This window comes from Peromyscus eremicus, chromosome 2 (assembly GCF_949786415.1).
Source record: "Peromyscus eremicus chromosome 2, PerEre_H2_v1, whole genome shotgun sequence".
NCBI classification, from domain to species: Eukaryota; Metazoa; Chordata; class Mammalia; order Rodentia; family Cricetidae; genus Peromyscus; species Peromyscus eremicus.
The window spans coordinates 14,835,553-14,847,671 of NC_081417.1; the positions used below are offsets into that span (position 1 = coordinate 14,835,553).

General features: G+C 41.5%; 1 protein-coding gene across 2 annotated transcripts in view; it reads left to right on the top strand.

Annotated features, from left to right (window-relative positions):
* Positions 1 to 12,119, top strand: part of Virma (vir like m6A methyltransferase associated) — a 64,127-nt gene that overhangs the window by 22,303 nt on the left and 29,705 nt on the right. Inside the window, exons 7-9 of one of the 2 annotated variants that reach the window (XM_059253860.1) lie at positions 325 to 591; positions 4,322 to 5,462; positions 11,380 to 11,868. In XM_059253860.1, coding sequence (XP_059109843.1) covers positions 325 to 591; positions 4,322 to 5,462; positions 11,380 to 11,868 — 1,897 coding nt within the window. Of the gene's footprint in view, positions 1 to 324; positions 598 to 4,321; positions 5,463 to 11,379; positions 11,869 to 12,119 lie in introns of both variants that reach the window. The other variant, XM_059253859.1, reaches the window with a different exon arrangement.

Sequence of the window (12,119 nt, forward strand, 5' to 3'; positions counted from 1 at the left end):
TGTACTTTATTAATTGTCAGTAAATGAAATTATATAATGTAAACTCTAAGTGGGACTTGTTTTTATTTTGAGTGAGGGCTTCCCAAAGTCTAGGGTGGTCTCAGGTTTGCCATGGAACTTAGACTGTCCTTTATCTCCTTTCCCAAGTGCTAGGATTAGAAGCATATGTCACGATAGCAGTCTCGGGTTAATAATCTACCACCCTTTAAAAAGGGCATTTGTGAGCTAAAACATCCGACACGCACTGTGTGGCTGCAGGGTCCAGTCCTGCTGGCTCGCGAGTTTAAACCATTGAGTAATCTGCTTTCAATCTCATTTTTTCAGTGTCCGGTGACAAGGAAGAGGATGTTCCCCATAGAGAGGACTACTTTGAGCCCATTTCTCCAGATCGGAATTCCGTCCCCCAGGAGGGTCAGTATTCTGATGAAGGGGAAGTAGAAGAGGAACAGCAAGAAGAAGGAGAGGATGATGAAGATGATGTGGATGTAGAGGAAGAAGAGGATGAAGATGAGGATGACTGCCATACAGTAGACAGTATCCCTGATGATGAGGAGGAAGAGGAAGAGGAAGAAGGTGAAGAGGATGAAGAAGGTGAAGGTGGGATTTTAGCTAGGACTTTTGATTTTAAGTACTAGACATTGACCACATGTTGCTTTGAGTATTGCGGAGTTTACAGTAGCAGTAAATGAGCTGGAAGAGCTCTGTCAGTTGTGTGATTTGGCCATAAGACATGATGGCAGATGAGGTTTCTTCCTCTTTAACTAACCAGCCTAAAGTGCCTGACTCTGCAGTCTCCCTGGGGAGAGGTTTTCTTTGGCTTATGCATGAGCTGCTACTTGGTATCATGAGCATTAGCCAGGGAAGCAGGATCTCAAAGTAGGCTATTTTTAGAGTAAGCAATGATGTATCATAAGCTGGGCCAACTTTCTAAAGATAGATGGCCCAGAGATACTTTAACAACATGTTATGATATTTTTAGAAATTTGTCTGTCTGTGTAGCTCAGTTATAAGTATATGTGACTGAATGGTGCAATCCTTTGATTAGGTTTGAGTTTTCCGTTAAAAACAAAAAGTGAGATATTTGAGTTAATTGGTTATTAATTTGGCTAATTGGTTAATTGAGTTATAGGTGGTTGTGAGCCCCTGATATGTGTGCTGGAAACTGAACTCTGGTTCTCTGGAGAAGATGTATGAGCATCAGCCTCCTACAATATTTTTTTTTTTTTTCTGAAAATCCTTCATCTTGTAATTACAATGTTCTTTTTCCTTTTCTATCTTTGCATGTATGTATGTTGTGTGTTTGAGGATTGGTCAGTTAACTCAAATATCTTAAATTCTTAATTTGCCAAGAAATGACATGCGATACTAAATGTTTATACAAAGTGACAATCTGCCTTGGCTCTAAAAAAATAGTGAGGGTTGTTGACAATCTCTGCCTTGGCTCTAAAAAAATAGTGAGGGTTGTTTTAGCATTACAGGGGCATTTGTGAACTAAATCCCTGCACTCATTTGTGAGCTCACAAATGTCTCTGTAATTTTAAAACAACCCTCTCTCTCACTATTGTTTTTAAGATATACACATAATTAAATTATTAAGTGATACTTTTTTTTTTAGCTTCCTCCATTCCCAGATTGCCAAGTAATCGTTTTTATATTTCTTATGTATGACTGGCAGATAGTTACATTTCATCCAGTAGTTTTCCTAGGCAGGACAACTTGACTTATAATGTGTTCAGCTTGTTTTGAGAGTCAGATCCCAGAGACTCATTTTCTCATGCGTTTGTTGCGAAGGGTAAGCAAAGGAATGTCACGAGGACTGGAGTAATTTTCTGGAAACATTTTCTTTTTTGGGCCATTTTTTTACTTTTTCTTTGATTTTTTTTTTTTGAGACAAGTTTTCTTCTCTGTAGCCCTGGGTGTCCTGGAACTAATTCTGTAGACCAGGCTGGCCTCTGTTAGGGTCCTGGAGAAGTCCCACAAAAGACCACCATCCATGTATGCAATCAGCAAGAGCATTTATTATTCAGTATACTGGGGCTGCCCATCCTACACAAAAGCAAGATGGTGAAGACCCTGAGAAAAATGTGTGAGCTCCTTTTAAGCATAGCCAAGGGGAGGTCCTAGGGCAGTTAGTTTAGATATGATTGGCTCAAGCAAGTGGCAATCATATCCGTGTGTTCTAATTGGCCAGGGCTAGTTAGAGGCTGGTCAGGGTACAATTTTTCCATGTTTGGGCAGGCCTGGACAAGTCCCTGGCCTTGTCCTTGAGCTACTGTGGATGCTGGCTGGCCTAGCATGTACTAACTGTGGGGGCTGTCTCAGTGACCCAGGCTTGGTGCGTCCTATCTCTCTTGTCCCTGTTGTCGGGGTACCAGTGATTAATTGTCCTTTGTTTGTGGGTCTTCCTCAGAAACTGCCTGCTCGATTCCATAAAGCAGGGGCCAAGGCCTATTTCTCTGAGAGAAGACTGAGCAGCCTCTTAAGGTGTCTGCTTGGTCCTCTCAGCCTCTTACTCACAGAGATCTGCCTGCCTCTGCCAACCGAGTGCTAAAATAAAAGGCATGTGTGCCACCACCACCCAGCCCATTTTCACTTTTTTGTAAGTAGGCTCTAGTATTGTTAGGAAATAAGACCTACCTATGTCTTTGTCTTTAATTCTGTTTTGATACAGAGAAAAAAAGCTTTTCTTATTTTGTGATTAACAAAAGAAGCTTTATTTTATTTATTTGTTTGTTTTGGTTTTTCAAGACAGGGTTTCTCTGTGTAGCCTTGGCTGTCCTGGAACTTACTCTGTAGACCAGCTGGCCCTGAACTCACAGAGATCCACCTGTCTCTGTCTCCCACTTGGGAGTTAAAGGTGTGTGATACCAGATAGTGGCTTTGTTTTAAGCTGGGAATGATGGTGTTTTTCAGGAGGCTGGGTCAGGAAGATTGTAGATTGGAGGCTGCTTGGGTCACATAGCAGTTTGAAATGCAAAAGGCTTGGGGGTGTAGGTCAGGGGTAGAACACTTGCATAGCATTTATGAGGCTCTGGGTTCATTATTGACATACACACATAAAAGTAAACAACAAAAAATAATAATAAAAGAAAGCTTTATTTAGGTAAAACTTAGCTTTTTGCTTGTGTTGTTTTTCATAGTGTATTTGACCCATGAAATCCACTTAGCAAGAAAATATGCATGAAACAATTTAGCCTTTTGGGCTTTTATTTTTTTAAACAGGATTTCACTATATAGCCCTGGTGTCATAGAACTCACTATGTAGACCAGGCTGCCCTCCAATAAACAGAGCTCCACCTGTCTCTGCATCCTGAGTGCTAGGGTTAAAGGAGTACGCCACCGTGCCCAGCTAAATATTTATTTTATTTTTAATTCTGTGTATGTCTGTGTGTCTATGTATGGGTAAGTTCGCATGGGTGCAGGTTCTCCAAGAGGCCCCCAACCCCGAGAACTAAGTCAGTCAGTCAGTGTGTTCTGAAACTCGAAAGAGCCTGGAGAGATGGCTCAGTGGTTAAAAGCATGAGCTCCTCTTGCAGAGCATCCAAGTTTGTTCCCAGAACCCCCATTGGGCAGTTCAGAACTGCCTGTAACTCCAGCCCAGGGGTATCTGACACCTCTGGCCTCCTTGGGCACTCATGTGCACATACCCAAACACAGACACATACAAAATTAAAAATAATGTTAAAAAATTTAAATGTTTCAGAATGTTAAGCTTAATTTTTTCCCTTCTAGGAGAGGTGTTTTTGTTATTTTCAGTTTCTAATTTTATTTCTGTCAGGAAAAGGTGTCATCACAGAATTAATTATAAGCTTAACATGCATAATGGAAGAATTTGTTAATAAGCTTATCAGTAATTATCCTATTACAGATTATAAATGTTGTCAATTCTTGTTATGAGTGGGAGCAAAAGTTGATTTTTTTTTCTTTTTCTTTTTCTTTTTTTTTTTTGAGGAAATCAGTCTTTCAGAATGCTTGGTTTACCATAAAAAAGGTTATTGATCAATCAGAGTTTATGCAGTAAATAAGAATGATGTAGTACTTAAATCCTCTTTAAACTTATATCAATCAGTGTTCATGCTACAGTAAATAAGAGGGATGGGCCGGGCAGTGGTGGCGCACGCCTTTAATCCCAGCACTTGGGAGGCAGAGCCAGGTGGATCTCTGTGAGTTAGAGGCCAGCCTGGGCTACCAAGTGAGTTCCAGGAAAGGCACAAAGCTACACAGAGAAACCCTGTCTCAAAAAACCAAAAAAAAAAAAAAAAAAAAAAAAAAAAAAAAAAGAAGGATGGAGTACTGAGATGCTCTTTAAACTTTTTTTTAGGGGATGATGGTTATGAGCAGATCTCGAGTGATGAAGATGGAATTGCCGACTTGGAACGTGAAACTTTTAAGTATCCAAACTTTGATGTTGAGTACACTCCAGAAGACCTGGCGTCTGTCCCTCCCATGACATATGACCCGTATGACAGGGAACTAGTGCCACTCTTGTATTTCAGCTGCCCATATAAGACTACTTTTGAAATTGAAGTCAGCAGAATGAAGGATCAGGGTCCAGATAAAGAAAATTCAGGGGCAATAGAAGCCTCAGTGAAGTTAACTGAACTGCTAGATCTGTATCGTGAAGACAGGGGCGCAAAATGGGTGACGGCTCTGGAGGAAATTCCAAGTTTGATTATAAAAGGATTAAGCTATTTGCAGTTGAAAAACATAAAACAAGACTCTCTTGGTCAGTTGGTAGACTGGACAATGCAAGCTTTAAATTTACAAGTAGCCTTTCGCCAGCCCATAGCCTTAAATGTCCGACAGCTCAAAGCCGGGACCAAGCTGGTGTCTTCGTTAGCAGAGTGTGGGGCTCCGGGAGTCACAGAGCTGCTGCAGGCAGGAGTGATCAGTGCACTGTTTGATCTCCTGTTTGCTGACCATGTCTCATCTTCCCTTAAGTTAAATGCTTTTAAAGCTTTGGACAGTGTCGTTAGCATGACAGAGGGGATGGAGGCCTTTTTAAGAGGCACCCAGAGTGAGAAAAGTGGCTATCAGAAACTGCTGGAGCTCATACTCCTAGATCAGACTGTGAGGGTTGTCACCGCTGGCTCAGCTGTTCTTCAGAAGTGCCATTTCTATGAGATCTTGTCAGAGATCAAAAGACTTGGTGACCATATAGCAGAGAAGACTTCGTCTGTTCCTAACCACAGTGAACCTGATAATGACCCAGACGCTGGACTCGAGCGAACAAACCCAGATTATGAGAATGAAGTGGAAGCCTCTGTGGACATGGACCTGTTGGAATCCTCAAATATAAGTGAAGGCGAAATAGAAAAGCTTATTAGTCTCTTAGAGGAGGTTTTTCATTTAATGGAAACTGCACCTCATACAATGATCCAGCCGCCTGTTAAGTCTTTCCCAACAATAGCACGAATTACTGGACCTCCAGAGAGGGATGACCCATACCCTGTTCTCTTTAGGTAAGATATACTTGGTCTTGGGAAAGATACTTCACAAATCTCTGGAGGTAATTTTATGTGGTGATTTTTTTTTCCCCTATTCATGTGCAGTACATAGCTGTGTAAGGCTATTTGGTATTTTGGAATAGGTATTCAGTAGCAAACTCAGAAATACATTAGTTTGAATGAACCTCCATTGTGTTGGTGTTTAAAGCCGAATTATGAACTCAGATGATTGTAAATAAGAACAGTGCCTTGCCGGGCGGTGGTGGCGCACGCCTTTAATCCCAGCACTCGGGAGGCAGAGCCAGGCGGATCTCTGTGAGTTCGAGGCCAGCCTGGGCTACCAAGTGAGTCCCAGGAAAGGCGCAAAGCTACACAGAGAAACCCTGTCTCGAAAAACCAAAAAAAAAAAAAAAAAAAAAAAAAAAAGAACAGTGCCTGTTTCAGCACGTCTGTAGGCAAAATGAGTGAAAGCCGGCCCACCTCCTGAGACGTGGTAGGAAAGGACAGCATAGGAGGAGAGAACCCTTCTCTATAAACCCTTTTTACTTTGCTACTCCTGGGCAGTGAAAGGTACTTGGGTGTTGCCAATGTAGTTTTGTGGTCCTGATAATGTATCTTTGATGTTTATCACTTCTTTCTGCCATCTGTCTTTCAAATTAGGTGATAATATAATTTTGCCATATTTAGTACCTCATACAGTGGTCCAACCACATTAGGTTTTTACTAATCCACAATAGAGTTTTACTGTTTGAAATGTTGTCTTCTGGCATTTTGCTTATAATTTTTGAACTAACAACAAATGGAAAGGCAGACCTTTTCTTATTCTATGATTGGTTTTTGTCTTGCTTTGGAACAAGTACATTGGTAGTAAGTAGGTACTTGTCTGCTTCAGAATCTGTACTTGGCCATTCCTGTTTTAGCTGAAGTTGTCCAGGCCTGTTTTACTTTCCCTAAAACAAAGCCCAAAGTCTTCTGTGGAAGCTCTGGTCTGAAAGCTTATTTTGGGAAGAGGAAGATACAGAGAGGAAAAAAAGCTAATAAAGGAAGTGTTAGGATACTTTTTATTGTGGATAAATGGGGCTCACTGTGGATCCTCTGAGGACCTGGCTAAATATGTCCCCTCCTTATCCCACTGAATGATTCAAACAGGGCCCTTGTTCACCCATTCTTTCCCTCTTAGGTTGAAGATTGGCTACTAGGCACTGTAACTCCTCTGTGCTTCTGAGCTTCTCTTCCTTGTGGTCTGAGCAGTCTCATGGCTTTCAAGAAAGCTCTGAGAAAGGTAACAGGACCAACCAAACACGTAAGGCCAGGTACTGCCACCCCACACAGACTGAACCGTGAGAGGTCAGTGATGGAACACTGGGGAGTACTGATGTGTCAGCTGATAGCAGAGTAGGATACTTCAAAGAAAAACAAGTTAAAATGAGACTCAGGAATGATGGCAGCACAGTTAACAAAGCCAGAAACCAGAGAAGAAAATAGGATCAGGAAGCAAGGAGTGGTCTCTTAGCCAAGTCTAAACGAGAGGTTACAAAAGTAAGGATGGAATTCCCGTGGTGAGTTTTGGAGTGCAGATTGCGGTTAGAACTTTGGGAGAGTAGTTTTTACCTGTAACAGTAGGAGTTAAAGTGTGGGCAAGCTGTAATTCCTGCACTTGAAAGGTGGAGGCAGGACGATTATAAATATTAGTGAGTTTGAGGCCAGTCTGGGCTGTGAGAGCGTATCTCTTAAAAAATAAAGAAATAAGGTAACAGTCAGAAAGGTGTGTTGTGGTCAGAAAGGCATATTTTTATTTCATTTTTCTGGACTGAGAAAGCACAGCACATTTGTAAACTGGGAAGAATGACAGGTTTTATAACTCAGTGGGAGGAAGAGACAGTTGCTGGAACAGGGTTTGCTAGGAGATGAGGTCAGGTGCGGTGGTGCATGCCTTTAATCTCAGCACTTGAGAGGCAGAGGCAATTAGAGCTGAGTTCCAGGCCAGCCAGTGCTACTTCATGAGACTCTGTCTAGAAAGAAGTCCAGTATTAAAAGGGAGACTTTGGCTTTGGCAGGAGAGTAGAAACCATGTGAGTGTGCAAATACAATTACTTTTGTAATATGAAGAGAGACAGCAAAGGACTGAGGCATTGTTACTGCTAACTTCATTTCTAATGGAGTACGAGGGATAAAGTTGTGTCTTGATGGGGGCTGAGGTACTGAGTGAGGGAAGGAAAGTGCTGCTTCAGTTCCTGAAGAGAAAGTAGTAATTAGCTGCTTAGTAAACGCTGTCCCTCCTCACTCTGTATGGAGAGGAGGAGATGAAGGGCTTGGATGCTGTGTGAAGGACTGTGGGCTGTAGTTTTGGAATTAGGAAGATATTGACTATTTGGAGTAGCAGATTTGCTTAAAGTAGTGTTCTGAAATTTTATGCTGCAAGATGATTATGACAGAAAAGTCACTGAAATCACTGGGTAAATCAGCAATTCTAAGATTAGGGTACTGGATGCTATTTGGCTTATAGTGGTGTGTACCAAGAAGGGAAGACCAAATACAGTGCTGTCATGGAGGCTATGAGGGAGTAACTTCCAGCATGGGACTTCATAGGTGAGAGACTGTGAGAAGGAGCTAACAGCATTTGGAGCTTCCTAGTCAAGGTAAGAATCGGAACTATGATTTTAGTGACAGGAACTTGTACATCAGGAGTCAGAAATCTGGAAAGAGAATCATTATGTTTTGGAAGGATTACTCTGAAGTGACAGGAAGGCTCTAACAGTACATTTGAGGGTCCACAAAATCAGCCCCAGTGTAGGACGAATTGCTAAACAGTCTTATTAATAAAAAACCCAGAGCCAGACATTGGGGTAAAAACTGAGAGATCAGAGGAATAGGACAAGCCACAGCCAACACCTTACTGACGTCTCACTCTCCAAAGAGACCTACTTCCTGTTTACCCACACCTATATGCCTTTCTGTTCTGCAATCTCACTTCCTCACTCCGTCCAGCTACATCACTTCCTCTTTCTGCCCAGCTCTGTCACTTCCTGTCTGTCTGTACAGGACTCCAGACCTTTATGGTTAACTAACGTTGGAATTAAAGGCATGTGCCACCATGCCTGGCTCTGTTCCCAGTGTGGCCTTGAACTTACAGGTCCGGATGGATCTCTGCCTCCTGAATGCTAGAATTAAAGGCATGTGCTACTACTACCTGACTTCTATGTTTAATATAGTGGCTGGCTTTTTCCTCTGATTCTCAGGTAAGCTTTATTAGGGTGCACAGTGTATTGGGGGACACAATATATCACCACATCCCAGTTTTTTTCTAGCAGGACTCATAGGATTCAGTGTGCAACTGTACTCAGCAAGGGCTCAAGGCATTCTTGCAAAGGAGTAAGGCACCTTAGTCACAGTCTTCGAGAGCCTCAGTGCCTTGTTTGGGACCTGCTTGACTCCCAGGAACAGGCTGTATCAGTGTGTTAACTGCTCGAGCTAGAAACTTGACACTGAGGCTTTAGAAACAATTAAGATGCTGTTTGGATGTATCTATGCAATGTGAAATAAATATGTCAAACTAGTTGGCATCCAGGAATCAATTCACTTCCTATAGTGTTCCAGAATTCTCTATGTCCAGACAAGAAGCAGATATTTTGCATAAAGTATTTTGTTTGCATAAATAACTTAGACATGGTGAGCCATCCTTTACTTTTGGGGGAGTAGGTTTCTGTGAAATCCAGGTTCACAGATGTATTGGTCAAGAGCCAAACTTACAAAGTGGGTCTTTGTAGAGATAGCCGTGTGAGGCTTGCTGTATTAACTACTTTCCAGGCAGTCTATAAGGAAGTTAAGGATATACTTAGGGTAATTTTGTCATTTTGAGTAATCTTTGGGTTTACAATAGGTAGTCACTGAGGGTGTTTATTATGAATACTGTGATATTCATGAGTAATTGTCACGAATATTATAATAAAAATATTCTGGAAGCCCTAGTTTAAGCAGTGAAAGGATTAAAGAGTTCGTTTTAGGGCATGGAGAGATGACTCAGTGATTAATAGTACTTGTCCTCTCCTAGTGGACCCGGGTTCCGTTCCCAGCACCCACATGGTGGCTCACAACCATCAGTAACTCCAGTTCCAGAGGCTCTGATGTCCTCTTGTGGCCTCTGTGGACACTGCACACACATGGTGCACAGATATAGATGTAGGCCAAATACCCATACACATAAAGTAAAACTAAACCTTAAAAATTTAAACTCATTATTAGTTTTTGATAAGTATAAATTCTGACTTTTCATCTACTTATTAGTAATAGTTCAACAGGAGTTTCCAGAAGCTGTTGTATCTCTATGTGTAGTGACTACATGTGTGAAGTGTCAGACTTTCAAATTTAAGAAATTAAAATACTTTTCCAAACTCAAGATAATAAATGTACATTAAGCTAATCTTTTTTAGATTCTTTCCCATTTCAAAATTTTTTTGGGGAAAAAACATTTTTTTTTTCCTGTTTTTGTTTGTTTGTTTTCACCCTGAAACTCTTTAAGCTTCATTTCTAAAAAATACGATTTTAGAAGAGTTTATCGAGGAATGGTGGCGCATAATAATCCCAGCATTCATGAAGCAGGGGCAGGAGGATTGCCACATGTTTGAAACCAACTTTGCCTATATATTGTTAGGCCAGCCTGGATCTACAGTGCTATACCCTATTTCAAAAAACAAACAAACAAAAACCAGTAAAAGTTGTCAGTAACATTTACGTCTGTTTTGTAGTAGTGGGTACATTTTACCTGCTTTCCTCCTAAAACGATGTATACTGGGGGCTGGAGAACTGGCTCAGCGTTTAAGAGCTCATACTGCCCTTTCAGAGGACCAGCTTGATTCCCAGCACCCACGTTCACCGCGTTGCTCACAGCTGCCAGTAACTCCATCTCCCAGGGAATCCATTGGTGCTGGCCACCTCAGGTCACCTCATAGACCTACACCCACATGTATGTATTCACACACAGACACACACAGAGACACATAATTAAAAATCAATCTTTAAAAAACTGTTGTATATACTAAGAATAGTTCTGAAGCTGGCAAGATGACCCAGTAGGTAAAGGCACTTGCCACTAAGCCTGGAGGCTTCAGTTTGATCCTCAGAACACACGTAATAGAAGGAGAGAACCAGAGAACCAGCTCTCAGGTTGTCCTCTGATTTCAACACACTCACACTCACACACACTCACACACACTCGCACACACTCACACACTCTCACACACACACACACTCGCACACACTCTTTAAAAAGACATAATTCTGCAGCCAGAGCCTGGTGACTGGCACTAGGAATCCCATCACTTGGTTGAACAGAAGGATTGCTGTGAATTTGAAGTTATCTTGGGCTGTGTAGCGAGTTTGAGGCCAACCTGAGACCTAAGAATAGTTCTTAGATTTGATGTAGAAAACAAAACAAAACCAAAAGTCTGTGTTTAGTAGTAAGTACTTACATGCCACAATTTATAGTGGTATTTTTCTCTGGTGATACTAACTCATATCTGTAGTAAATCTAAATCCATGAGATGTTTCTGTACTATGTAGACAGTATATCCCCTGGATACACTAGTTCGTACAGAGTGGTACTCTGTGAAGTACAGAGAGACAGACCATAGTGAAAAAGGAGCCTTTGGTGAATGGCTTAGAAACAGGAATCAGAGTCAATGGTGACTAAGGAAAAAAGAAAACCTGTCATCAGTCATTTTGAGTCTCTTGACTATTCAGAACTTTTGCTTTCATTTGACACCACAGAGGAGAGTTGGTGTTCACATTGTTACAATTGTTTCCATTTAAGGGGAAACTGTATTTCTGAGGGTGAGGATTAAAGCCATTCACATGTTTACTTTGTCTGGTCTTGTGATTTTGAGTTGTGAGGAATGCTTTGCACTACCTGAAATGTCTCACTTGACTTCCGTAGGTACCTTCACAGCCACCACTTCTTGGAGTTGGTCACCTTGCTCCTGTCGATTCCAATAACAAGTGCCCACCCTGGTGTACTGCAAGCCACAAAGGATGTTTTAAAGTTTCTTGCACAGTCACAAAAGGGCCTTCTCTTTTTTATGTCAGAATATGAAGCAACAAACTTACTGATCCGAGCTCTGTGCCACCTCTATGATCAAGATGAAGAGGAAGGTCTTCAGTCGGATGGAGCTGATGATGCATTTGCCTTGTGGCTGCAGGACTCAACTCAGACTCTGCAGTGCATTACAGAGCTGTTCAGCCATTTCCAGCGTTGTACAGCCAGTGAAGAAACCGACCATTCAGATCTCCTAGGCACCCTCCACAATCTTTATCTGATTACTTTTAATCCTGTGGGAAGATCAGCTGTGGGCCATGTTTTCAGCCTTGACAAAAACCTTCAAAGTCTCATTACTCTGATGGAGTACTATTCCAAAGAAGCCCTCGGGTAATTGTCTACTTACTCCGTCAAATCTCAGTTACATTAGAGAACTAGATCACTAATGGGGTAGATGCTTTACAAAAGAAGTCTCTTTTGGTATATACACATATGTATGTATTTCTATAGATAATATATATATATATCCTTTGTCATAACATATGCTAATTAAAAATTAGACTAGCAGGAACCTCTGTGATGTGGCTAGTAAGCATTGCTGTGGGCTTTTTCCAGCTTCTTTCAGTTACCTACCTTCTTAC